Source organism: Orbicella faveolata, unplaced genomic scaffold, assembly GCF_042242905.1.
Source record: "Orbicella faveolata isolate gen_17 unplaced genomic scaffold, um_ofav_v1 contig_3, whole genome shotgun sequence".
Classification (NCBI taxonomy): domain Eukaryota; kingdom Metazoa; phylum Cnidaria; class Anthozoa; order Scleractinia; family Merulinidae; genus Orbicella; species Orbicella faveolata.
In genome coordinates this window covers 5,354,454-5,382,103 of record NW_028301558.1, presented here as the reverse complement: position 1 = coordinate 5,382,103, position 27,650 = coordinate 5,354,454, and the positions used below count along the sequence as shown (strand labels likewise).

At 40.4% G+C, this 27,650-nt stretch overlaps 2 protein-coding genes and 1 pseudogene across 5 annotated transcripts in view; all 3 read right to left on the bottom strand.

Annotated features, from left to right (window-relative positions):
• The window catches only part of LOC110042277 (uncharacterized), a 35,985-nt gene extending 18,092 nt beyond the window's left edge, over positions 1–17,893 (bottom strand). The window contains exons 1-4 of one of the 4 annotated variants that reach the window (XR_002295872.2): positions 17,752–17,893; positions 14,783–14,878; positions 13,912–13,996; positions 12,995–13,092 (exon numbers count right to left, since the gene is read on the bottom strand). Coding sequence is in view for 2 of the 4 variants with exons in the window: in XM_089298017.1 (XP_089154143.1) it covers positions 7,892–10,891 (3,000 nt within the window). In the remaining 2 variants the exon portion in view is untranslated. Of the gene's footprint in view, positions 1–7,356; positions 13,093–13,117; positions 13,997–14,782; positions 14,879–17,751 lie in introns of those variants that run through there. The other 3 variants (XM_089298017.1, XM_089298018.1, XR_016209802.1) reach the window with 3 other exon arrangements.
• On the bottom strand, positions 352–5,606 carry LOC110042271 (uncharacterized; annotated as a pseudogene).
• Positions 17,894–19,015: 1,122 nt separating the features above from the next.
• Positions 19,016–27,337, bottom strand: LOC110042270 (TNF receptor-associated factor 6-like). The gene is made up of 7 exons (XM_020747633.2): positions 26,376–27,337; positions 24,976–25,030; positions 23,755–23,859; positions 23,255–23,413; positions 22,617–22,694; positions 21,376–21,453; positions 19,016–20,350 (listed from the first exon to the last, which is right to left on the bottom strand). The coding sequence occupies exons 1-7, from the start codon at positions 26,780–26,782 to the stop codon at positions 19,940–19,942; spliced, it is 1,293 nt and encodes a 430-aa protein (XP_020603292.2). The 5' UTR covers positions 26,783–27,337; the 3' UTR covers positions 19,016–19,939.
• Between the last annotated feature and the right edge of the window lie 313 nt (positions 27,338–27,650).

The window sequence follows — 27,650 nt, the reverse complement described above, 5'->3', positions numbered from 1 at the left end:
CAGAAAACGGACACTGCTAGAAAGGCCGCTAGCATTGTTTTATAGCAAGGTGTAAAAAAAAAACTGTGTGGCAAAACCACACAGACACGTTTATGACCTCTAAACATTTACTACCACCATAATCAAACAGATACTGTTTGACTATGGTGATAGCCATATATTGACTATATTTGACTTTAATATAATTTCGAGGTGAATATAAGAATTGAACATTCTGTTTGGTCGAAAAGCTCATCATATGACGCTATATTCACCCTGCTGGAGCTTGGTTACTAAGCTCGCCACTTTCATCATCTCGGCAAGTAAACATGGCGGACAATTGCTGACAACTGTGAATGAAGACAACCACGATAAAACAAACGTACCGGATGAATTTATTTTTCGTAGTGTTTCGCTTGTTTGTTTTACTGCCGAACTCGATGAGTAAATTGATTGACAATCGATGTATATGTAAGCTTATTATTGAAACTATGGCTGCATACGTGTATGCACACCAACAATTGCGTCTGTACTTTTATATTTTAGTCCGTTATTTCGTAGTCCTTAATATTCACGTCTAATAATTATACTAAAACAATTATTCGCCTCAGGCTCAGTGAACTTTGCTGAATATTCACCAAGACTTCGTCTGGGTGAATATTCACCAATGTTCACTTCGCCTTTGGCGAATAATGGTTAAATACTTGTAAAAATACCGGAAGTGAAAATGCGCTCTGCCTTTACTTTATCTAGGGTTACGCTTCCATTACAGAAAAAGGTTCTTGCAAACTAGCCCAATTCTTGATAGGCAAATGCGGCCACATGTCCAGTGAAACTCTACAACAAGTAACACGAGGCAGCCCAGAGGGCCTTTGAATCAAAGTCACTTACGCCTCAAGAAATATGAATCACACAAGCAGTTACTCTTTTCTATTGTTCTTCGAATGCTTAATTTCAGTGCCGCTATTTTCTCTTCAGTTTGGCTTTTCGGTTTGTCCACCGCGATTACGCATATGCGACGGCTCTACTGTTCAACAAGTACTATGGTGTCCGCTGTGTTTTGAGCCATCTCCAGCGCCTCTTGTTTCTGCAGAGCTATCAATGTTCCCGCTTAAAGCAACGCTTTCGAAACTTCTATCCTCAACTGATTCCGTCGACGAAGGAAGGGGCATCGCGTAATACAGCTTTTGCCAGAACCCCTTGTCGCTAACGCTCAAATACGTGTTGGTTCGCAGGTACAACTTAAATTCCTCATCCAGCTCTGTCGTGTCCACATCATCAAACAGAATAACTATCAGGTATTTCATGCGATCTTCTAACACTTTTCGATGAGCTTCACGAAACTCCATCAAACACCAATCGCTCTTTGCGTAGCTGGAAGACAGCACCACTAACATGCGTTTACTTTGATCCACGCTTTTCAAAATAGTTTCCACGATTGGCTCGCCAACTGGAAAGTCGCGGTGGTGAAAGCATAGTTTATAAGGGGGGTCGTGATTTTCTAGTCGTTCTTGTAACGTGGTCTTCACCCAGTCGAAGTCATTCCCGCTGAACGATATAAAGGCGTCGTATATCTTATTTGGATCCGAGTCATCAATGCGATCAAACGGGTGCCAGTTGAAGTGGGTGTACATGAAGACTTTGACTTCTCTATGATATTTGTACAAAACAATACCAACAATCAGTATTAAAGCTAGCAGACCACCAAGGGTACAGGCGGCTATGGCTCCTATAGGTACTGTCTTTTCTGTGTTCTTTTCCTTATTAGTGGCACAGATAAACTCGTCGTCCGGTAAACTGTAAATTACTCGGCCAAGAGCATGCTCCGAGTTACAAAACACCTTTTCGATGTTTCGTATTCGACGTCTATTCTTCACCAGCCAGTACTTCATCCATTTAGTCGTACAGTCGCATTTAAACAAGTTTTGCTCCAACGCCAACGTTGTAAAATTCAGAGATTCAATTTCTTTGGGTAGAGTTGTCAGTTTATTAGCATCAATGAGCAGAATCTCGACACGTTTTAATTTCTCCACTGTGGAGGCCTTCAGCCGCTCAACTTTGTTATTTGTCAGTTTAAGAACAGTCACGTTTTCCAAGTAAGGAAATGCTGGAATATCCCGGATATCATTGCTCATCAAGTTCAGTTCAATAAGACCTTGTGGCATTAAGCTTGGTAATTCTGTAAGTTTCTTTTCCTCGCAATCAACGACTATTATTCCATCGGAGCAGCGTTCCCGGCAGGTGCATTCTGTGGGACAATTGCGATCTTCAAGCTCAGTCTCTCTCTGCAGCCACTGATCTTCTCTTATTTCAAGAATCGATTTGCTCTTTAGCTCAAGTGGCCAATGACATCGCCAGGTTTCAAACCGTGGTCGTATCAAAGGATATTTCTTCAATAGTTTTTCAATTTCTTGTGCCACAGCGGACATGATGCAGTCACAAGCTAACGGATTTCCACTCAAAATGATTACGTAAGCTTTCCAGAGATAAATATATTTGGCTTGCCGTGGCTGCACAGGAGAGATTTCCTCGTCCTGTTTTATCCTTTCCAGTCCATCGTAATCTACTAATCTGGTGATATTGTTGTTAGACAAATCGAGAACTATCGGCTTCTTCCCGCTTTCAATCGGGTCATTCAGCGGTATGGGATTTTCATCTAACGCCTTGTCAAGATCTTCAAACGTTAACTGATTAAACGCTAAATCGATTAATTTAATTTTTGTCAATAAAAATATCCACGGAGGAAAGGAAGACAGCCTGTTCTTGAAGAGGTAAAGCTCTTGCAAAGCAGAATCTTTTGGGAAAGGGTTGTCCTCAATTTTTGCGATGTTGTTGCCTGATAAATATAACACTTCCAGGGTGCTTAATGAACTAAACAACCCGTTTGGAAGAGAATGTAGGTTGTTATGGTCTAGAGCAATCCTCTTGATCTTTTTCAGCCCTTTAAATATATTTTGGTGAATGACCGTCAAGTTGTTGAATCCAAGAATAATGTTTAGCAAGGAAGGTAAACCTTGAAACAGATTTTGAGGTAGCGAAGCCAAGTTATTTTTGAAGAGGTCAATCGTTTGAATTCCTTTTAAGTTGCGAAAACATGACGATCCAATTGCCTTTAAACCGTTTTCTCGAAGGCTTAGGACATGCAAGAATCCGCGAAACTCATGAGAAGTTAAGTCCTCAATGTTGTTATAGCCTAGATACAGTCCGCGGACATAAAGGTTGCTTTGCAGTTCAACTGGGAAATATTGCTCGGAATCGTCTGTTCTTCCCAATTCACGGTAGAGTTCTAGGGTGGAGTTATTCCAAGGAAATTCTGGAGGTTTTGTCAAATTGCACTTTACCAAGTAAAGCCCTTGCAAGAGAGGCATTGTAATCTTCCATTGTTCTGGAATCTCTTTAATCGGCGTATCCTCAAAGTAGATTTCAGCCATGTTTGGCCAGACGTTCTTGGTATCAGTGAGCATACGAGGGATGTTTTCAGGCAGACTGTTGAGAGCTGTGATAAACGTAATTTTTCTGAAGTCTCTCAAAAGACTCTCACTTCCATGAGTTAAATTTGTCAAGGTGGATACACTCGACCATTTCGTATTCTTTCCTTTCAAACGTATCGTTCGGAAATCAGTTGCCTTGGCAAAGGCGACAAGGTTTCGCGTCCAAACTTTGCAGGCGCCCCGGAAAAACAGAACTAGCAAAATATTTTTGTTGGAAGTGTTTTGCGGGTTGATGAAATCGAGTTCAATTGATGATGGGCACGAAAATGTGACACTCACACCAACTAAAGTATTGTTATCAACTTCAGCCGCATCTAGAGCCAAGTTGATGTCAAACGTAAACTTCACCCCAGACTCTTGGCTGATCAGCATACATTCTACGTATTTCCGCTGGAGAACAGCTGCTTCCTTTTTTTCTTCATTACTCAAATTGCTTGATCCCTTAGCATTCAGCCGACACGGCAGCTTGCTTTTGTTTTGACAGGTTGAAGTCGGGGCTAAACAAACTACAACGGTCAACAACACAACTACGTATCCACCCATCGTCTGATATTAAATCAATGTTGATTTTCCTGTCGGACAAGCTATATACATTTCTGTGGAGCACTGTTTGTTACATGTGGGCCATTAACAGGAAAGACTGCTTGCAAGTAAGACGTACGCTAAGTCGTGACAATAGTGCGTCCACAAATTGAACTAGTCTCTGAATCAGACTTTAAGGTTTTATTCAAAGCTCGATACTGAAGGGTTTTTCTGACGAAAAACAGGAAGCTTTTTCTGATTGGCTCGTTAACAATCTCTGTCAAAACATTTTTAAAAATAGCTACATCACGGTTTGCCCATCTTTAGCCTAAAAACGTTTCGAAGTTCGTCGTTTGTAATCTGTGTCAATTTTCTCCATCTTTAACCATTCTTGTTCATTCATGATTTATTATTATCTCTTTAATGTTCTTCTATCTTAGTGAACTGTTATTTTCACCTTTCCTTCAATGTAAAGGTAGTTTTGTCCGTGGCTAAAATAACTCAAAATACCGTGACTGAGCTCCTTTAACCACATGCAACCATTGCCAGACCGCAAAGCTGCGATATATCACCATTAACAGTATTACTACAACACCATAAGTGTGGGAGGGAATTGCAATAATGATATTAGCTTGACCACGGCTTCCGTGTCAACGAGTGTATGACTGTCTATTAAAGGCGTGTCTTCTACAATTATATTTTAACAACCCTGACGTCTTTACAACAATTTTATCCATCCTCGCCCCTCGCAGTCGATTGAGAAACGCTTATCGTAAAGTTTTGAAAGTAGCCTGGGGACTTTAGATTTAACCGCAACCTTTTCCATGATTACTTCCTGAGGGTCGTCCCTTTTTAGTAACTTAAAAAGTGTAGAGTATAGGGGAATCCTTGTTTACAATATTTGCCTCGTTAGCACAAGTTTCTGATGTTAGCACAGTTTCTGATGGAGCTACAAATAAATCAGTTCTGAATATAGAAAGGTCATAGCACGATTAAAACTGCCCATGAATATGAGCCTAATGTATTGAATACTTTTTGTGCAACACGGGTTTAAAACTTGAACTCAAAATTTTACAAAGAATGTATGAGCTCATTAACGCTTTTGCCACCCAGACATTTTACAGTTTTTGAAAGACAATATCTCCTTGAATACTACACACAAAGAGCTAAATATTTCACCATGTAATAAATTTCACTAGCTCTTTAGCTGCCCGGAGTCAATTCATATCTAACATGTCTCCTTCTGTACGCAAAGCCGTATGCAAATGAGCAAAAATGTAAACAATGACGTTAGCATGAATCTCCCTGTATGCACCCAGAATGGGAAGATATACTATGATCACGGTAATGTGAAAACGCGTACATCAATATGGTTTGAGAAAAACTAACACACTTAACAGACAAAAGGATAGTAGCCAGAGCTGCTGAAATGAATTAACATTAGGAAAGTATACTTCATGTGCCGTCCTTGGTATCTGTTATTTCCCAGATGTATTTTTAAAATGTCGAATTACATTAGAGATCACTGTATACTATCGGGATTTACAAACAATCTTACAAGGAGAAAGCTTACGGCTATTTTCGTTACCTTTTCGAAGAATAAATATAGAGAAAACAAAAAATTAGTTTAGGGAAATGGTTTTCCTCGATTTTTAATCTTTTTCAGGTCTTCAGATTTTAATGCAAAGAAGCCAAGTTGTTTTTTTTTGTGTGTGTGTGTGTGGAGGTCAATCGTTTGAATTCCTTTTTTGCTGTGAAAACATGATGGCTCAATAATATCGTCAAGACCTCGAAACCGAAAGGCATTTCGACAAACAGGACGTTTTTCTGATTGGCTTGATTATAGTCTCCGGCAAAGAGTTCTGCAGACAAGGAGACAAGGAGTCTTGTCAGATCTCAAAGCTGCGACATAAAACCAGTTTCATAGACAATTTTTAACACCAAAACCAGTGAGCAGCACTCTGCGAACTGTAGTTGTGAAAATTGTTTATTCTCCGACGCGATTCGTCTAACTTGCGCAGACTTCCTCAGGTAGTTTGACAAACATACAATACACTAACCGCCTTCCTAGCGCAAAGGCTTGGCCGGATTTACGTAAGGGAACAGGAAAAGCTTCGAAATAATTAATTAAATATTACCATAAAAAGTCTTATAATTTCGTTATGACAATATTACGCAAGAGGATCTACACTCTTTTTTGTTATAAGAATATTGTTTTACCGGTCCAGGCTGAATATTCTTATTTTTCTGCCGATTTTAGGCTGAAAATATTCTTTTGGATATTCTTAGATTATGACTCATGACATTTCCGCTGAGGGATGTGTCGGGGTATGACACACAACTTCTTGAAGAAATGCTTCGAACATTCGGCTAGTGCCGTTTTTGTTGATTTATGGATATTTTTGCCGTTTAGAGAAAGGAATAACTTTCTACGGTTTAGTTCAAAACATAAGGTGGAGGTCTCCGGCTATCTGGAATCGTAACTTTTCAAGTTACACCAGATGACAGCAGGCACAAACAGTGACAGAAGTTCGCACGTGTCTCGAGCGTCACGTACTTCACGCACGCCGCAAACTTCGCGCACTTCGTCTGCGCCAGCAAACGGACACTGCTAGAAAGACCGCTAGCATTGCTTTATAGCAAGGTGTAAAAAAAACTGTGTGGCAAAACCACACAGACACGTTTATGACCTCTAAACATTTGCTATCACTATGGTGATATATCGACTATATTTGACTTTAATGTAATTTCCAGAGGTGAATATAAGAATTGGACATTCTGTTTGGTCGAAAAGCTCATCATATGACGCTATATTCACCCTGCTGGAGCTTGGTTACTAAGCTCGCCATCTTTGCCATCTCGGCAAGTAAAAGTGGCGGACAATTGCTGAATGAAGTTTTTATTCGAAAGACATCACCCCAAGTCCAGGATATTTGAAAGGATGTAAAATTTTTAAAATGACTGCTGTCGCCCTTGGACCAAAAATCTTTTCAAGAACTCGTATTCAAGGCTTTTAAGAATCGTAAACGCTGAAACGCAGTGGTTGCGTCGATCTCTCAGTTACTTCGCGCGCTGTGAATGGTCAATTTAGCGGGCTGTATTCTCCTGTGCGGCCCACTAGAATTTAAAGTTGGTTTTGTTGCCAAACTGTTTCGTGATTTATCGCCGAGTGTTCTTAACTTTTATAGCAAGTGAAAGTTTAAAACTTTCTTATACTCTGAATTGTGCAGTAAAGCGTGCTAACGAGTTAAAAACAATTTCAAACGGATTCGTTTTGCTTTCGAGGTGCGTCAGAAATTTGAAGCATTTCCGAGCCCGCGTCAATAGAAATCGTTTCCGAACCCATCAGGCAACACAGCAGAGATATAATAAATATCTTACTAACCTCGTCTTCACGGTCCCTACTGTAAGTTACGGGTCCTCCTTTTTTCCCCATCGATTTATGGCGCGCGCGCTTCGTGCTTGGGCCATAAATCGAAGGAGGAAAAAACTCGGTCCGTAACAACAACAACAACAACATTTATTATTTGTAACTTACCGTACGGACCTCGAGCTCGGTTAGTAAGAGGTATATATTTGTAAAAATACTGGAAGTGAAAATGCGCTCTGCGTTTACCTTATCTAGGGTTACGTTTACATTACAGGAAAAAGGTTCTTGCAAACTAGTCCAATTCTTGATAGGCAAATGCGGCCACATGTCCGGCGAAACTCTAAAACAAGTAACACGAGGGAGCCCAGAGGGCCTTTGAATCAAAGTGACTTACGCCTCAAGAAATATGAATCACACAAGCAGTTACTCTTTTCTATTGTTCTTCGAATGCCTCATTTCTGTGTCGCTATTTTCTCTTTAATTTGGCTTTTCGGTTTGTCCACACTGCCATGACGAATATGCGACGGCTCTACTGTTCAACAAGTACTATGGTGTCCGCCGTGTTTTGAGCCATCTCCAGCGCCTCTTGTTGTAATATTTCTGCAGAGCTATCAATGTTCCCGCTTAAAGCAACGCTTTCGAAACTTCTATCCTCAACTGATTCCGTCGACGAACGAAGGGGCAACGCGTAATACAGCTTTTGCCAGAACCTCTTGTCGCTAACGCTCAAATACGTGTTGGTTCGCAGGTACAACTTAAATTCCTCATCCAGCTCTGTCGTGTCCACATCATCAAACAGAATAACTATCAGGTATTTCATGCGATCTTCTAACACTTTTCGATGAGCTTCACGAAACTCCATCAAACACCAATCGCTCTTTGCGTAGCTGGAAGATAGCACCACTAACATACGTTTACTTTGATCCACGCTTTTGACAATGTTTTCCACGATTGGCTCGCCAACTGGAAAGTCGCGGTGGTGAAAGCATAGTTTATAAGGGGGGTCGAGATTTTCTAGTCGTTCTTGTAACGTGTTCTTCACCCAGTTGAAATCATTCCCGCTGAACGATATAAAGGCGTCGTATATCTTATTTGGATCCGAGTCATCAATGCGATCAAACGGGTGCCAGTTGAAGTGGGTGTACATGAAGACTTTGACTTGTCTATGGTATTTGTACAAAACAATACCAATAATCAGTATTAAAGCTAGCAGACCACCAAGGGTACAGGCGGCTATTGTTTCTTTAGGTACTGTCTTTCCTGTGTTCTTTTCCTTAATGGTAGCACAGATAAACTCGTCGTCCGGTAAACTGTAAATCGCTTGGCCAAGAGCATGCTCTGAGTTACAAAACACCTTTTCGATGTTTCGTATTCGACGTCTATTCTTCATCAGCCAGTGCTTCATCCATTTAGTCGTACAGTCGCATTTAAACAAGTTTTGCTCCAACGCCAACGTTGTAAAATTCAGAGATTCAATTTCCCTGGGTAGAGTTGTCATTTTATTAGCACCAATGAGCAGAATCTCGACACGTTTTAATTTCTCCACTGTGGAGGCCTTCAGCCGCTCAACTTTGTTGTTTGTCAGTTTAAGAACAGTCACGTTTTCCAAGTAAGGAAATGCTGGAATATCCCGGATATCATTGCTCATCAAGTTCAGTTCAATAAGACCTTGTGGCATTAAGCTTGGTAATTCTGTAAGTTTCTTTTCCTCGCAATCAACGACTATTATTCCATCGGAGCAGCGTTCCCGGCAGGTGCATTCTGTGGGGCAATTGCGATCTTCAAGCTCAGTCTCTCTCCGCAGCCACTGATCTTCTCTTATTTCAAGCATCGATTTGTTCTTAAGCTCAAGTGGCCAATGACATTGCCAAGTATCAAACCATGATCGTATCGAAGGATATTCTTGCAACAATTTTCCAATTTCTTGTGCGACAGCAGACATGATGCAATCGCAAACTAAAGGATTTCCACTCAGAATGATTACGTATGCTCTCCAAAGGTAACTATATTTGGCTTGTCGCACTGGAGAGATTTTCTCGTCCTGTTTTATCCTGCTCAGTCCATCGGAATCTACTAATGTGGTGATATTGTTGTTGGACAAATTAAGAACTATCGGCGGCTGCCCATTTTCAAGCGGTTCATCCACTGGTATGATATAATCATCTAAAGCCTTGTCAAGTTCTTCAAACGTTAACTGATTAGACGATAGATCAATTAACTTAATCTTCCTCAGTAGAAAAATCCACGGAGGAAAGGAAGACAGCTTGTTCTCGCCGAGGTAAAGCTTTTGCAAAGGAGAATCTTTTGGGAAAGGGTTGTCCTCAATTTTTGCGATGTTGTTGGCAGCTAAATTCAGCAATTTCAGGGTGCTTAATGAACTAAACAACCCGTTTGGAATACAATGCAGGTTGTTATGGTCTAGCGTAATTATCTCAATGTTGTTCAGGCCTTTAAATAGTGTTTGTTCAATGACGGTTAAGTTGTTAGATCCAAGAATAATGTTTAGCAAGGAAGGTAACCCTTGAAACAGATTTTGAGGAAGAGAGGCCAAGTTATTTTCGCCGAGGTCAATCGTTTGAATTTCTTGTAAGTTGCGAAAACATGAGGGTCCAATTACCTTTAAACCGTTTTCTCGAAGGCTTAGGACATGCAAGAATCCGCGAAACTCATGAGACGTTAAGTCCTCAATGTTGTTTTTGTCTAGATACAGTACACGGACATAAAGGTTGCTTTGAACTTGGAACAAGTTTAGACCAGGATCGTCTGTTCTTCTCAATTCACGGTAGAGTTCAAGGGTGGAGTTATTCCAAGGAAATTTTGGAGGTTTTGTCAAATTGCACTTTACCAAGTAAAGCCTTTGTAGGAGAGGCATTGTCATTTTCCATTGTTCTGGAATCTCACTAATCGGAGTACCTCTAATGTCCATTTCAGCCATGTTTGGCCAGACGTTCTTGGTGTAGGTGAACATACGAGGGATGTTTCCAGGAAGACTGCTGTAAACTTTAACAACCGCAATTTCTCTGAAGTCGTCTATAAGACTGTCACTTCCTTGCGTTACATTTGTAAAGGACGATTCACTCGACCATGTCGTTTTCTCTCCTGCCAAACCAATTGTTCGGAAATCAGTTGCCTTAGCAAAGACGGCAAGGTTTCGTGTCCAAACTTTGCAAGAACCCTTGAATGACAGACCGAGCAAAATATTTTTGTTGGCTGTGTTTTGCGGATTTATGAAATCGAGCTCAATTGACGACAGACACCAGAATACAACACTGACCGCAACTAAAGTATTGTTATCAACTTCTGCCGTATCTAGCGCCCAGTTGATGTCAAACGTAAACTTCACCTCAGACTCTTGGCTCATCAGGATACAATTAACATATGCTCCCAGGAGGACAGTTCCTTGCTTTGTTTTCTCGCGGCCTGATCCCTTACCTATGAGCCAACATGGCTCCTTGCTTTCGTTTTCACAGGTTGAAGTCGTGAATAAACAAACTACAACGGCCAACAACACCACTACGTATTCATCCATGGTGTGAGGTCAATCCTCAGTGACGAGCTATATTTTGTCGACGTCGAGACTAACACAGCTATTTGTTATCTGTAGGCAAACACGTGGATCTGCTTCTACAAAGGCTACGCTCTTAGAACTGCGGTACAACTGACACAAGTCACGCAAGACGTACACCAAGTCGTGATAATTATTTTTCTACAAATTGCGGTTATGCCAAGTAAACGTGTCTAGCCGAGCATTTAGTCTGCAAATGACTGTATCAGCCTGGTTTATCGACGCCAAAAGGCGTTTGTGACGAAAAAACAGGAAGTTTTTTTCTGATTGGCTCAATTAATCTCTATTGTAGTCTATAAATAGTTTAGACTTCCGGTCCAATATTATTTTCCTTTATGCAAATCACTCAAGGTCTCATTGTTCACCTAATCCGATACATCGAACTCATTCACGCCTGACCTTATGATGAGCCCTCTGATAAAATGTATTACAGCAACGCCAAATGCGTGGTAAAAAGTCCTAAGCTTGCAAAATCAGCTTCTGTGCTTGGTATCGAGCCTTTATGCGTGGCTCTTCATTCAATTCTAAGACTTGCTCGACCGAGACGCATTCCGATTAGAAACGGCAAAAAGCGAAAGAATGTGGGGAGTAAAACCCCCCACATTCTTTCGCTTTTCACACGTTTTTACTTTGCATCTGTATATAAGCCTTACGCGGAATATTTTACCCCCACATTCTTTCGCTTTCCACACGTTTTTACTTAACATCTGTATAAGCCTTACGCGGAATATTTTTTCTTATCCCTGATGATGCCTTAGATCGGCGAAAGCTTGGATTTTTTAAACGATTTTAATATCATTTTACAGTAGTGTAAGGCCTCAGTTGAACTTTTACCACTTTCATTTAAAATGCTACTGAAGGACAACATCCAACGATTATTAAATTTGTGAGTACGAGTGTTTTACGACTCTTCAGACGTTTAAACTGAATCGTTAAAGACGTTTCGTATACGCGCGTAAGTATTTTCGTTTGCTATTTGTTAATTAATTTGTATTCACCTTCACTGTAAGTGTCACCTGAACACCCTGCTGACCACTTTTGCCGGATTAGCACGCTATAGGCAATTTTATTAATTAAAGTTAAAGTTAAAGTTTGCTAAGTGAATGTTTTCAGATCTTTGTTACTCTTGTTTTTTAGTAGTGATGGAAACTCTGTTACACAGAGAAGAAAACTTGGCAATACGCATGAGGCGATTAGAGTAACTGAGGAAGATTCATACTACAATTTAAGATGGTACTAGGCCACACTCAAACCCAGCCACATTGGTGGGAAGTGAACGCTGTCATAACCATAAGCCGAAACTAACAAATCATCTTAATCAACCTAAGAAACTAGGGGGTCGGATGAGGGGATCAGTTCAGAAAAAAAGTAGAGTATGGATATTTTCTGGATTGAAAGCAATGATGTCATTACACAGTCTCAACTTTGACAATGTGACTCAACATTCTAACAAATATCTGGTCTAGTCACAAGACAAATTTCAACATGTGGACACTAGATATCACTAAATTCTGTATCCGACGCCTTATTTTCAGGCAATTCTATCTCATCACAATAATTATTACCCCAATGCACTGTGTTTGTTCAATAAAGATTATTCTATAAACCTGCGAGCAATCACATCATTTTACCACTTTTAGTTGTTAAATTAGTTTGCATTGCATTGACTCCCACTGGGCTAATCAGACTTTTATAAATCACTCCATGTGAACATAATTTACACCACTTGATGTGGACTAGTTTACTCAAGGTTGTGCAAACTTTTAACTTCACTCTGATATGTTAGATTTTTCACTGCTTTTCCCTTTTTTGTAGCCAATGTTTAACATGCTCAGGACTCTGGATCACATGGTTCAGGTTCAAGTGCTGCAAGAGCCCTAGGTGGTTGTGTCTAACCCTAACCCCAAGGTTCTGTTGTTTGTTCTACTGTTTTCTTATTTGAAGGGTATCAAGCTATTGATGTGAGAGCTTGCAAGAGCCCCAAATGCCATGTGGAACCACAAGTGTAAATAACAACAAGTGTAAATAACAACAGTTACTGTTCAAATCTCAGAGCACTCGACTTACCTTTGACCACTTGTCTGTCAGCCTTTGGAGTCAGGCAAAGTTTTTATTAAATTTATACAGGAATTTTGTCAGTCCCCTTGAAGGATGTGATAGCAACTCTAAAACAAACAAAGCAAAGGAAAATTTAAGTGATCGTAATGATTTTATTATAAGAACTAGAAATCTAGGGGCAGGCTTCGTGATAAACACTGTCCCAGTAATATTGTTATTATTTAGAATTGTGACCAGACAGTTTTTTGTTAACAATTCACCCTGGGAGAATTCTCATTTTTCATTAGAAGGCACTTAGGTTCAATTTATGGATACTTTTCTTCTTGTTTTCCTAATCCTTGTAAAATATGAGTAGCCACTTGTGATCATAGTCTGTATCTCACAGTACATATAAATATACTAAAAAAATCATTTGGTTGAAGTCAAATCAAGAAACAGTAACATTCCAAGAGTCAGACTTAAATAATGCTTTTATCAGCAAATATTAAGTTCACATGGTGAAACTGCATCAGTAAAAACACATGTATTGTAAATTAGTTTGAGGGAAGATTGAATGGCATGTCAAAAGAACATCTAGATCCTACAGTTGTTGCAATGTATACCTGTCAGGTGTTTTGTATGATAGTTACAGTATATGGTCACAATTAGTAAATTACAAAGTGCACCTAGATGACAAAAAGATGGCTGCTTTATCAGTTCATGTCTAAAGACTATGCTAAATGGTTCTTAGTTTTATGGAAAGTTTCATCACATTACAGGAAATAAAATTTGATGGGTGACTTTCAGGGTGACTGCCTGGAAGACCAGTCCTGGGAGACGTGCTATGTTGAATAAATTTTCTATCCAATTCTCAGCTTTATTTTTCTACAATGTTGATGCCTGTTGGTCCCTGGATCAAATTCCATTTTGTCCACTGGCTAGTGTACCTTGATAGTCCTGAGTTCAAGTCCTTGGCTTTGCTTGTTAATAATCAACTGGATGCCTCTTGTTGGTTGCACTTTTCGTCGGTCACTTTTTTATTCAAGAAAATAAAAATAATAATCAACCTCGATCCAAACATTTCTCACCCAATAAAAATTGACATTCAACTTTTATCTCAACTATTTTCAATAAACAAGACTAATTCTTTCAAATTAACCAACATCAGGGGCTACTTGAGGAAAATTCTACGCGTTTTGTTTTAACATGGCAGAACATTAACTAATTGACTCCAAATTTACAATTCACAATGCTTCATGTTGTGGAGTGCTTTAAATTTAAGATATGGTACACACCTTTCAACAGACTATAGGTTGGAAGAAATACACTATTGCACCTTGGTATCACGATTTTTGGGGTGGTGATAGGGCTAGGCTGGCTACTTTTGGGAATTATTAGCGGCCACAATTTTTTTTTACGCTACTTTCGGGAACTCACTTCTTTTTGGGGGTAGTTACTTATGGATTCCAAAGTTTTTGGTATGTCAATTCCTGGACATTTTGATTTTTGTCATTCCAAAAAATCTCCCCTCCCATATCTATTTCCCCACTGTACCACACTTTTGTTCACTGCGTCTCCAACATTTTATATGCAGATTGAGTTAAAAATGGCTTTGTAAGATGCAAGATGTGAATCATACAACCTAGGGAAGAACTGGTACCGCAGCTAGTCCAAAATTGTGAACTTAATGAGCAGAAGTCACAGAAGACTACAGATGATTGAACTGAGTATTTATTATAATAAGAGCTTTGTGGGAATTGAAAAAGATTTTGCAAGTAGTTTTGAACAAATTTTCAACAATTGATAAAGTAACCTTACCTTTGTGATTTTTTGCAGTACTCTTGCATGTCTTTGAGCAATTTGAACAGCAATTATCACCAAATCATTTTCCTCAGAAACGCAAGTAAAATTTCTCTAAGTAGAGGAACACAAAATACTGAAGATAGAATTAACTTGAGATTATTTACATTGTTGGATATTCAATGCTAAATGTGAAGCAGAGTCATTTTTAACAGGAAACCAAGGTTTCATCAAGGTAACATATTTACAGTTTTTTTGACCAGCATTTGAAATAGGGACACCCAGGATTTATTTCTAATTTTGAGCCCTTGATCTCTGACTTTGTAGTCCACTTTCATCTCCACTAGGCTGCACAAGCAATCATTGCAAATTTCCAAATATTTGCTGGTCAAATAACTTACTGGTCCCAGACTCCGACTTCCCCTTTGATGAAAATTTAACTCGTTTGAAAAAATATACAGTACAGGTAAAAATGGAACCATAACATGTAATACATCTTTTGGTAACAGAATATACTGCTTTTTGGTTGACCGGTCATAGCAGACCATTCAAGAAATTCTCAACAAATTGTACGGACGGATCCACCTATTGATGTAAATCCTTTGATCAAATTCCCCAGGATGGGGAAACAAACATCAATCAAAAGTATCAAAAAAGCTTATGGGGCAAACTATCCAAATACTACTATATAAAAGAGACCAAAGAACACTGGAAAGAATGTTTTCACTACCTTTATTGTGAAACTGAACTGACTTTGTGAACTGACTTTTGCATTACAGAACACAAATGTGGCCTCTGCAACAGAGACTGTCACTCCTGCATCGGCCTCTACAGCCACAGACACCGGTGCTCCAGCCAAGCAGACAACTAGGATGCTACCCATGGTCAACCCTGACCGACGGAGGCCTACTACTGAACTGACTTTCACACTGGTATTCGATTTCACTGAGTTTTATAATCAAACCTGGGGGTGGAGTACTCAATAGAGTTTTATACAGGGAGGCTCTGCCCCAAAGGTCCAACCCATTAAATTTTTGTATACCATTTTGACAGAAAACGTAACTCTTTTGTATATCTTTAATTGAAAACAAGGCAGCCCCTTCACATACATGTACTTTCATATAAGGCCCATATTATGAGAAAATTGTCAAAAAGGAAGTATTCTTGTCATTTTCGTGTCTTGCCTAATAAATTAAATGATAGAGCCATAAGGTGTGGATCTGTGCGAAATATTTTAATAAACCCATTAACTCTCAGAACTTTTTGCCAAAAATGCATTTTTTGGACATTTTGGAGATTTTCAGGCTGGATATGGCTAAATTAACTCTAATCTAATCAAAAATGCATTTGCAACATGACAGCGTGCCTTTCTTTCCACTAGCATCACGTTTTTGCTCGGGCATGCACAGAAATCAAAATTTTGAGTTTTTGGACGAAAAAGTGACCTACGTCTTTAGGCTTTTTGTTTTTTTTAACTTTTTTTTCGCCTTTCCTTTTTCTCCTTTTCTTATCTTTTTGCTGCAGTGATTGACCTTCTACTGGGCTTGCTTCCAGTTCAAAAAATTCTGAGAAAGCATCATTGAGGGAGGAAATTTTCACCATGGAGTAGCCACATGTAATGGCAGGAAATTTTGCTCTAAGTTTTTCACTCAAATTTCTGAGCACTTTTGTGCATATTTCAGGCTCCATTGAGCTGGTGACTCTGATCTGAATATCATTGGAAAGATCTTTCCCCCTGCAGAAGTTGAGCACAGATGATACCAATTTTGACACCAGAAGTGGAACAAAGGCCAAGGCTCATCACGGCCGGTTACGGGTGGCACAGGAGTCAATGGGTTAGAGGCCGTTTAAAATAACTAGCCTGCGAGCAGGCTCATGTTGGAGCACAAGTGCGCACACGAAATCAAGCGGCAAAGCCACGAGATGAGAAAGTGAGCCTGCTCTGATCTCTGCAAATTTCCTATTTCCACCCTGGAAACCGCAGAAAAGAATAAGTCAATTAATTTTCACCGGAAGCATGAATTTTGGCAGCTCAGATTTCTCAGGAAAATTGCAAATCTTTTTCACAACAAGATGTAGGCACGATATTCGTTATTGATAAAGTTTTGCCGAAGAAAAACTGTCAAAGTTTATGTCTACTAAGGACACACACTTGATTCCAAGTGATCTTGCTTTGGCAATCTGGTCTTTGTTGATGCTGGTAAATGGGCAAATGCCTTCATGTTGTTTTATTGCCCACTTGCAATCACATACGTTTGTAATATTTAACACTTCCCATATGCAGTCGGCAACATGACAAGTACGGCTTGATTCATTGACATACTTTCAACTGCTATTTCCTGTTCCTTCTCTAGTTTAAAATTTAACCAGAAATAGACAGGAACTTTGTTAAAACATCAGTAATACGCACACTCAACTCTTCCTCTGACTCCAAATGTGGACGACTTGTTTTTTATTGTGCGGTAAATTACCGACTCCATGGGGATTTAATCTCTCCTCATCAAGCATAATAGATTGACAGTTTTCTCGCTTTTCCCGCTTTTTGACCAATGGTATTTCACTTTGCTCAGACAAAGCAGAAGTGAAAAAATTACAGAGATCAGGGCAGGCTCACTTTCAGGTGGCACCTCTTCACCAGACTCCTTTCTGCCGGATCGCTTTGCTCTTTGCCGCCTGTGCGTGTGACTCAAAGGTGAGCCTGCTTGCAGGCTATAAAATAACTAAATGACAAATTTTTCCCTACCCTTTCATATACGATAATACCTCAACCTGTGAATTCCCTGCCCTTTTATATACTTGAAGTCTGACAGTGAAAAAGGTACCCCTTTCAGGCAGAGCCTCTTCATAAAGGTCACTGTGGGGAGTACCTCCCTTTCAGACAATCAAATGTGTACTTGAAGTTGAAAACTTTCTCAAAATAGACAATATCTGTTAAGACGGTGTCTAAAGTGTCAGATAAATGGTAATTGAAACAAATAAAAATTTACCTTTTCCCACAGCATGAGCAGTGATCAATACACCGGGTCAGACTCTCCCGAGCTTAGGGCCACTTTCCATGGTCAAAGGCATGACTTGAGGTTCGTCTCAGGCATCAAATCTCCACCTCTTATCCACACTTCACCCCCCCCCCCCCCCCCCGCCCCCTTCTCCTGTGGGGTTTATATTGACAGGAGCATAACTGTAAAATCCAAGGACTACCAGAAAGCTGTCTGCGTTCTCCAAAGTTGTTTAACATATTTTAGGAAAAGCAGATATAGAGGAACACGACTGTTTGCAACTAAATGTGTTGCTCGAAATTCGCCATATTGGATTGAATGCAGGCGAAAGCCTGGAAATGACCAACGCGGTGTCCTTCCCAGTCCCTTTCGTGCAGTGATATTTGCGGTCCGCTTGGCGTGCATGCGCGCACAGGGAACATTTTCTTCTTCTAAAGCGTTGACAGAAAAATTCTGCTTCTCAGCAAATGTTGGGTGTGAGTTCAAAAAGAAAACCTGGTTTGTACAGATCAAAGTTAACGTCAGCGCCCTTTTTCGGGTTTTAAAAAAACACAGGAGCCCAAGCGCTATTATGGAGCCGGTGAGGGGGCGGGGGGAGGGGCAGGGGCAGGGGCAGGGGGGGATGTGCGATGGGGGAAAGAGCTGTTCTTTTCTGAAAAGGAAGCTTTGCGGGGCTTAGAGGAACATCATAGATACCTGTCTCCTAGTACCCCATGCCCCACGCGCCAGCTGGACCGTCTACCGACGTGTTCCAGCGCTTTGAGGCAGTCGGTTAGATGTGGAAGCACTGCAGTTTGGTGTAAGTGAAGTTTGATCTGACATGAGATCAGGTTAGCTCGGGTAGCTATTCCTCTCTGTTTACTCCAGTTCAAATTCGTCGTCAGTTTTATTTGGTGAGCTATGAAGATGTCTGATCTGCAAATTACTGCAAAGTTTCACTTCCGTCTATTGTGATAGGTCTGTTCTTTTACGAGGGCTCATTCTTGTTTGATCAGGCATGAGGATTCGTTGATACCTCTTACAGCCCAGGCCTAAGTATTTTCCGTTTAGAGTTTCTTTTAAATTATGGAAATACTGAGAGAACTCGCATAAGTATTACGGCAGACATGGCAACCTGCCACCCAACGTACTGATTCATTCAAGACAAGCGTTTTTCTTGCTTTACAAGTAACCCTTCTAACGGTAAACAAAACTTGTATTAGTCGTAGTAAGATAGAAATTAGGGAGTTTAAGAAAGCTACAACGGAAACGGGAATATCACTTAACAAACGTTTTACTGTAATGAACAGTACTATGGCTGTGCACGTGCGTTACAGTTATTGACACATTTCTTTGTACATTAATTCTACGTAGTTTTAAGATCTTTAAAGAACGTGAACCTTGACGATCGTTTTTAAATTTCTGTTTCAAATTTTAACGCTGTCTTGTATATTCAGAATTTTTTGAATTAGGTCAAAGTCCCTCTGAAGCTTGTGCGCAGTATCCTTGTGAAAGTAAAGAAATTTAGTCAAGCAAAGTACTTCGAACATTGATGGGCCTGTATTTTCCATGGAGGAAGGGAGAGAACGGGCATCAGTGCACACACAGATAAAATTTTAAAACCATGTTTCCAGCTATTTCGCTACCTAGTAAATAATTGTGTTGAGAAAATCGACACCTCGTTGATTAATGATTTATCCAGTGGATACCATTATCCATCCTTCGAAACACCTGGGCTGATATTTACTGAGTAGCACTAACAAAACAATGAAAGCAAAAGGTTTCTGAGAAACAGTGATGAGGGGTTCTGGCCGTCTTTAGAGCATTTACAGTATTTCAGCACTCTGACATATTTCTCAACATTTTCTGTCGTTTAGCCCAATATAAGTATAGTATGTCTCATCCTAATAGCCTTAACAACCAGCTCTTGACTCGGAGGTCCTGTTTTTCAAAGGTACATCAGGTTAATTTTCCTTTGAATTTAGTTTTTTGACGATCTCTCACTACTTTCTTTGTCCTTATCTCGAACTACAACTTAACATTAAGGGTTAAAAAACGCTCTTAAGCAATGAATAGGAGATAAAAAATGGGCTTACACTTATATTATCCCATTCGCGTTAATCGTAGTTTAAACAACAACAACAACAGAAAACCAAATTGACTTTCTCATTGTTTCATTTTTAGGCTTCTTTCCCTCAAGTCACTTTCTTTTCCTTACAGCGCTCCACTCCAAGTCACGTGTACTGGACTTCCTGATGTCGTCATTGATGCGCTTCCCGGCCGATGATGACAATGTTCGCCTCTCCACTGACACCTTTTCTTCTGGTGTGCCCCTTTCAAGTTTCCTGGTCAAGTCCTCGATCTGTTTCACCTGCTTGGCATTCTGTGCTTCCAGCCTCTTCACAGCCGCCGACAGATCGCGAATCTCGTCACGAAACTCAGCAGAGGACTGGGTCAGCTTAGCATTGACTTGCTGTACCTTGAGGTATTTTTGCCGCAGATCTTTCAAGTTGCCGAGTTCCTGCTTCGTCTCGACCAGTGAATACCAAGTCAGCCACAAGTGATTATCCACGCTGCTCTCCATGTGTCTGTTTAGATGAGCTCTCTTGTCCTAATAATGAAATTCCAAACAGCAAATAGAGCGATTTTCAAGTGAGTGTCGTAAAACCAAAACCAAAGTAACCACTCCGGCCAATCATAACGGGCACAGAAAATCCAGTGAACCAATGAAAGCTCGAAGTAAATGCTCTAGTTGACGCGAAGAGCGGGAATTCGAAAACGTGTGCGGAGTAAGTCAAGTTTGGGTTTGGATTTACTTCTGACTGGATAAAAACGTGGCGGCTAATAGTGTAGTGTAGCAAGTGCAAAACCATTTACCTTTCGATACTCAAGTGAAACCGCTCTACATTTGAACTGAATTACATATACACGGGACCAGACGGGCCCGCAGGCGAGGGGTGCACCCCGTTTTTCTTCTTGAAAAATATGAGGCCTGAGAGATGGAAAATGTCCGCATGCTTTGAGAACCTCTAGATTTCTAGAGTCGCCACTGTGGCTGTATACAGCACTACTGAGTTTTCCGCGTCTGGAACAGACTTATGGGAAGCACAAGATTTAATAAAGGTTTTCCATATTTTAAAAGGAATCCCATGCATTTCTGCGAAAGGTGCGACTTATACTCTTCAGTTTGACGCTTGTTTGAAGCTTGGTCCTATCGCGCCTATAGGCTATTTGGGTCATTGCTCCTTAGTCCCAAATACTGGATTAACGATAGGGTCAAGATTCAGACTGAAGTGTACGGAGCACCTAATAAAAACTTGAGGATTCCATTTTAAGTTTGGGAAAACTTTTATCAAATCTCTCTCCTTAGTAAGCCAGCCTGATCCAGTTAGGTTGAATAACTTGGCAATGAGGTATACCCAAAATCAACTCCATGACTATGAAAAACGGGCAAAGCCACAATGAGGGAGGACGGAGGGTTTTTTTGCTTCGAATAACGCTCAAGCTTTAGCTGTTGCAGTCTAATACTCGTGTTTTCTTCGACTCGTCCATGCTTAGCTTATGTAAGGAATATAAGTGCCAAAACTACTCTCGCTCTAAATTTGGGGGTATTAATTTTTTATCAATATCACAAACCTTAAAAGGACAACCAGCTTTGGCGTAGGGGCAAGTCATTTCCGTCAACGGGCATTGGTTAGAGATATGTCTGTCCATCTGTCGAGGAAAAGTGCAAAATGATGTTAACCACGAGTATCATGCAGCTCCAAAATAAATGGACTAATAAACGCCGCTGAAAGATGAATCTGTGTCTCTTCCTCCATGACCTGCTCTTACCAGCAAGAGATTACTAAGATGACAGAGGAAGATGGCGTTCCCTGAAGGATGAACGATCGAAACCGGCAATTCAAACAAACTTCACCAGGAAATTTCGATTCAGTCGTACTGAATTCCAAAGGATGGGGAAGTTAAAAGACAAGACAAGCGGTGAGGATCGAAAGTAGACACAATGAAACTGAATTGATAGCTTTCATTTTGAACTTTACATATATTCGATCGCAATTCCGAAAGCGCCTAGAAACAACATTAATTAACAACAACAACAACAACAACAACAACAACAACAACAATTTTATTCATCTACAAACAGCTAAACTTAACAATGCAAAAGAATACAAACAACAAACGAGAGAAACGATTCCAAACAACCCGCAGATTTCACAACCCACAATGTTTTCTCGCCTTCAAAAGAAACAGCCGGGAGATTTTTTTACCATAATCAGAAACAAAACCAACTCTAATCGCCGGTGACTGGGCTTACGTTCGCTTTCCTGTGCTTGGCAAACTATTTTGGTTTAAGGCCAAGTGATACTAGCAATACCTTTTTTGCTACGCAAAGTCGGACTCATGTCTACTCCACGCATTACGTTACCCCAACCTAAAACACGTGTAGTACATGTGATTGGCACGCAGCGACGCTTTTCAACGTGTTAGTCTGTTGCCTGACAAAGCGCAACTGTCTCACGTCTTTCTCCAATGTTTGCGAAGAAGACTCGAGACACTTCTTTATTTTAGTTGGACATTGTGTACACAATGATAGCTTTTTATTATCATCGTTGTCTGAATATAGAGATTGCGTTAAAAAATATAAGTAATGACATTAACTTTCAGTGGAGTCCGAATTAAAACCGTCCGTTTATTTTTATAATAAGCACATGTTTTCCTGGGAATAACGCAACTTTGGGAGAAGTGTTCCATTTTTTTTGCAATTGGTTTTACGTCTTTATTCAAGATCGTTGTTTTTAGGAAGAGCAATACCCCAGCGAGATCCCCAGTGTAGCTGAACTTTGTAAAACTGAGATATTCTATCGATACTGTACCTCTTCTCTTGGGATTCGTAAAGCTCCACAGTTGTTGGTGCAGATGAGAGGATAGCGGGTACAGCAAGTCTCGTGTATCTTTGTTAAGATAAGAAAAGAAACATGGAAGACATTATCAAGTGAAGGATATGCCAATTGATGCCTTGTACAGTATATGCCAACCGTTATTTAACTTTTTGCAAACTTTTACCAGCATAATAACTCAAATAAAGTTTTTACTGCAAACCATTAATTTACAATCCATTAACGACCTTTGGCTCACAATATATAGCAGAGGAGCCATTTATTAATTTGGCCTGGGCTGAAATTAAACGCAGCATGGTTGAAACAAATAGAGCGGTTTTCATTCGAGTGTCGAAAAGTAATTGGTTTTGCTTTGCTGCATAACACGATTGGCTTAAAAAAACACACGGGCCTTTTTTAATCCAATCAGAAGTAAAACCAAAACCAATCGTGACGCGTTCGCACGCGTTTTCCCGCGTCAGCTACATGTAATTACTTTCCGTTTCGATTGGTTCACTGCATTGTCTGTGTCCCTTGTGATTGGCTAGAGTAATTACGTTTTGTTTTACGACAGTCAATTAAAAACCGTTCTATTCTTACGCAGGATTAAGATGAATAGTTTTAATAATTATTACTTTTTTATTGGCATAGCGGTAGTTGTCCTGGCAGAAGACACACTCCACCATTCTCTGCAGACACTCCTCCTGTTTGTGAGTCTGTAGATTCCTCCGTTGTATGTCATGGCCACAGTCCACGCACTTTTCTTCTTCATAAGGACACTTTTTTTGGTGATCCTAAGGAAAGTAAAGTTAAACGTCTAATTAATTCTGTTTGCGAGTTACAAAATTTGTAACATTATATTGTTCACAAACATCCTTAAGTAATGTCTTTTTATAATGCCAGATTATTGTAAATCAAATCTAACTGAACAGAGTCAGACAGACAGTTAGAGAGACAAACAGACAGACAGAGACAGATGGACGGACAGACGGAGCGAAGAAAGGAAGGAAAGAGGGAAGAAAGAGAGAGGGGAAGGAAGGAACGGAGGAAGGAAGGAAGAAGGGAGAGAGAGAGCGGCAGCTTAGAGGGGTAATTGATGTATCAAGAATTAATAAACCAACACTGACGACATTACCTCTGCATGTCGTAGTTGACCAATCCACTCACATCCTCTCTCGTTCCGCTTGCATTTAACACGGAGACACAAAATATCTCTGGCCCATGCTTTATCAGAATAGAACTAAACAGAAAGGAGTACATAATTAGGTTTCTACACTCTGACTTGTGTTTGTTCTTTAAGTTTGATCCCGAATGAACAAATGTGGTGTCGCGGCATGCAGACAGGACTCGAGAAAATTCATTACAACCACTCAGTGATTGCCAGTTACAGGATAACCTTTGCTGCTATATTTGACCTAGCTAGTTTAAAATGTATCTAATCACATCAGCTCAACATCTGGAAACATGTTTAGTCAAATCAGGTTTACACGTAAAACGGACTTGAAATTAATTGATAGAAGACAATACGCTTTGATTTTCTAGTAGCCTGCGAGCGCCCTCTCAAACACTACCCTCACACTGCTCTCATACGCTGCGTGCCAGCCCCTCACCGGCTCGCTTTGCCGGCCGACAAGTCTCCCGCAGCTTGGCTTTCGCTCGCCGTCTCGTCGCGCGCGGCTCGGTAACGGCTTCACCTCGCAGGCTATTCTGACTATTCTAGTTGCAGCGTCGCAATTGTGGTACCAGTTAAGTCAACTCAAACGTGTTCTGTATCGAAACTCTTTATCCAAACTCGAGCACTTCCCGTCTGCGAGGGTCCGCATAGTCAGCATTGTTTCGATGTACCCGGGCGGGGGGGGGGGGGGGGGGGGTACTGCCATATATGGGCTATATAGGTATGTGCCGCTGTGAAGGGTATGGTTTTCAAGCAGTTTACTCTAGGATAGGGTATATAAATCAGAGCGTTTGGGTCTAGAATAGGGTATAATTTTTTACAAAACTGACTAGTTGGTTGAAGATTTTATCTAGACTGAGGAAACCAGGAATTGCCACTCAAAAATACGAAAAAATCAAATCGGCAAGTTTAAATTTATGCAAATCAGTCTCGACAGTGTCGATAGATGGGGGGATTTGGGGAGTTTACTCTAGTATAGGGTAGCAAAATTCTGCTGAACCAGCTCTGTTATAGGCTAAGGGTTTCAGGGTCCCAGCGGCACATCCCCACCCAAAAATTCCCAAAGTACCCCCCCCCCCCCCGGGCGATGTACCTCGTGCACATGTCGTGTGTTCGCCATTATTTCGTATCACTCGTGCTCGAAAGAGTTCAAACGCGAGAGAAGTGAACCAGGATACTTACTCCTCCTTTAGCTTGGATGTTTTGGCGATCATTTGGACAAACTGGGTTTTCACTCCTATCGAAAGTTAAACAGAAAAAAAAAAACCTTTAGAGACTAAACAATTGATCGAAATATATTAGTCAGAATTTAACTGAGAATATATTCTTCGTGTAGAAAAGGTTTTACTCTATTTTTTCATCGAGTATATTGACTGACTGATTCACATATTGATAAGACTTTTTTTTCGAATCCGACACAAGCCTTTTATTGCATTTCGAGTTCCTGTTTCCGTGAGCCGTTAATAACGGATACTACAAATGCCGTACTTTTTTTTTTTTCTCACACTCATAAATAAAAATCATAAATAAAAGCAATTTTAAGGGAAAAACGTCCCGGTCGATAATCGAAAGTTCTGTTCCTAAATTCCCATTTTATTTTGCCAAGTTCCACTAAATTTACAAAGTATTTGGATAAAAAGATTCCACAGAGAAGAAATACGGGATTACAAAAATGGAAGTGGATTACAGTTCAGCAAATTTGATTTTGAAATTGGCATTCTAGTGAAACCTCTTCTGCAAGATAACCGAGCAAGTTTACAGCAAGCTCCCGGCGTTAAATATGTAGATATCACACGATATCAGCCAAGACTAGTCCCTAACTCACGTACCCCTTAGCGATTTGATCTAATTAAAATCTGAGAAAAAATATCTCTTCATTTTTAGATAATTCTCCCGCAAAAAAGTTTCATCCGAAAAGCAATATATGCAAACTGTTATCTCGTTAGGAAAACACGAATTCCCAATGACCAAACAATGGCGGAAGACAAATTTTTCCCACCGGAAGTATATACGCCGATTGTGTTTTCCTATTCGAGCATTGAAACATAGCGTATGCTAGCATACACGTAGGATGAATCTCATTAAAAAAAAAAAAAAAAAAAAACTACATCGATTTCTTCCTCTGCTTTTTGAATTATTTTACTACGCTTCTAAAGCTATACTTTCGATCTAAATCAAGGGCTGACGGAAACTAATGGCCGGAAGCTTAATTTGGATTTAAAACTTAACATCGCGTCACGTACAGACTGCATAAACACGTTTACTGATTAGAATATGTAGTGTAATTATTCTGTAGGAAAACCATGGCCTTGTCGAAGACTTTGAACATGGGGCACAATGTGATACACTCACTTTGTAGCACAGACCATAGTTAGTAGAGTTAGTTCTCCTCCACTGACTATGCACAGACGAAAAAAAGAGATGAAAAATGGCTCTCAGTGTAAATTATAAAATCGCTTGATTGCTTCGAAAGGTGATACTGAAAAGTCGCAACACTTCCTTGAATCGAACGCTTCATAAAGATTCCACGATGAAGAAACGCTTGCCAATTTTATACGATATAAAGACAGAAGAAGACATACCTCAGAATCCCAAGCAAGCAATCTTTACAGAATCGATGGCCACACTCTGTCGTTTGTACAGCATCCCTCATCGGCAAAAGACACACCGGACATGTTTGACTGTCTAATACCTTGTCCACAAATTCGTAATCGTAGCCACCAAACAACGTTGGACGAGTTTCTTCTTCGTCGCTGCTACGAACATCGTAAACATCAACGAAATCGGGCTCGAATTCTTCGTCAGATTCCTCTTCGTCGCTTTCGGACCTATCGAGAAAATGATTGGCGAAGAGAAAGAACGCTCTGCGCCTCGCGTCCATCGCTTGCGAAGCGAATTGAATGTCGAAAGGGTGGCGGAAGTTAAAATTCTTTTTACTATTGCGTGACGTTACGCCTGAATTGTCTGGTTTGTTTACGTTTGGAGGCATGAATTATAGATATGCTGTCACGTCATACAAAAGTGCCTTTCAAAAAAAATACAAAACAAAGGGAGAAAATCACTAATGATAAAGCAGTAGACCAAAAAGGAACAAGATTGGATGATCTTGGAAGATTCCGTCGTGTTACGAATGACGAAATTATAAGGATTCCGTGTTTGGTTCCGCGTTGGTTCCGCTGAACTGCATTGACCATATTAGGGACAAGGAACTACCACGCAAATATCAAACACAAAATTCCTTCGATAGTTGATGTCTTGTCCAAGAACACATCACAATGTCCCCAGCCAGGGCTCAAGCCCACACCACTCGATTCGTAGACGACCGCGCCACTGAAGCCTAAAGAAAAAATACTTGTGATCCATAGGTAATCGCTAATCGGCTGTTAAACATTCGTAGGAATAAGAGTACTCAGTCGACCATGAAGTGTCCTGCATCACGTACAGAAAGTTCATCCGGTTCGGGATGCGAAGACCGTGATTTCTAGCGCGTTCCCTGCCTACCGAGGGTCCAAAATAGAGTGAATATGACCATTACCCTGGCCATGCCTGAGGGGGAAATCCTGGGGTTTCATATGACTAGTGTATTAGTGCCCCGAGGAATTTTGTTACAAATTATACGCCCTTGTCCCTACACAAGCACGCGCGAACACGCAAACGTGCGCACACAAAACAACACACATTAGAACTAGCAATCGTTACGGGATTATGTTGCAGTGTGAACATTGGAAAAGGAGTCTGCTACTAGAACGCATTAGTAGTATGCGCAGCAGACGCTCGAGTGATAATAGAATAATAGGAAGCGGGTTGAAGCAGCCCACAAGAAGCGTGCGTGGGCTAAGGCACGCGAGGGAAAGGAA

Bases quoted from the DNA above. Each gene is read 5' to 3' on its own strand.
- LOC110042270 (XM_020747633.2), bottom strand. From the start codon at position 26,782: ATGCCTCCAAACGTAAACAAACCAGACAATTCAGGCGTAACGTCACGC. The intron at 23,860-24,975 runs GTAAGTATCCTG...CTTTCTGTTTAG, and splicing joins ACATCCAAGCTAAAGGAGGA to TTCTATTCTGATAAAGCATG. The intron at 21,454-22,616 runs GTACAGTATCGA...TTTCCTCGACAG, and splicing joins TACGAATCCCAAGAGAAGAG to ATGGACAGACATATCTCTAA.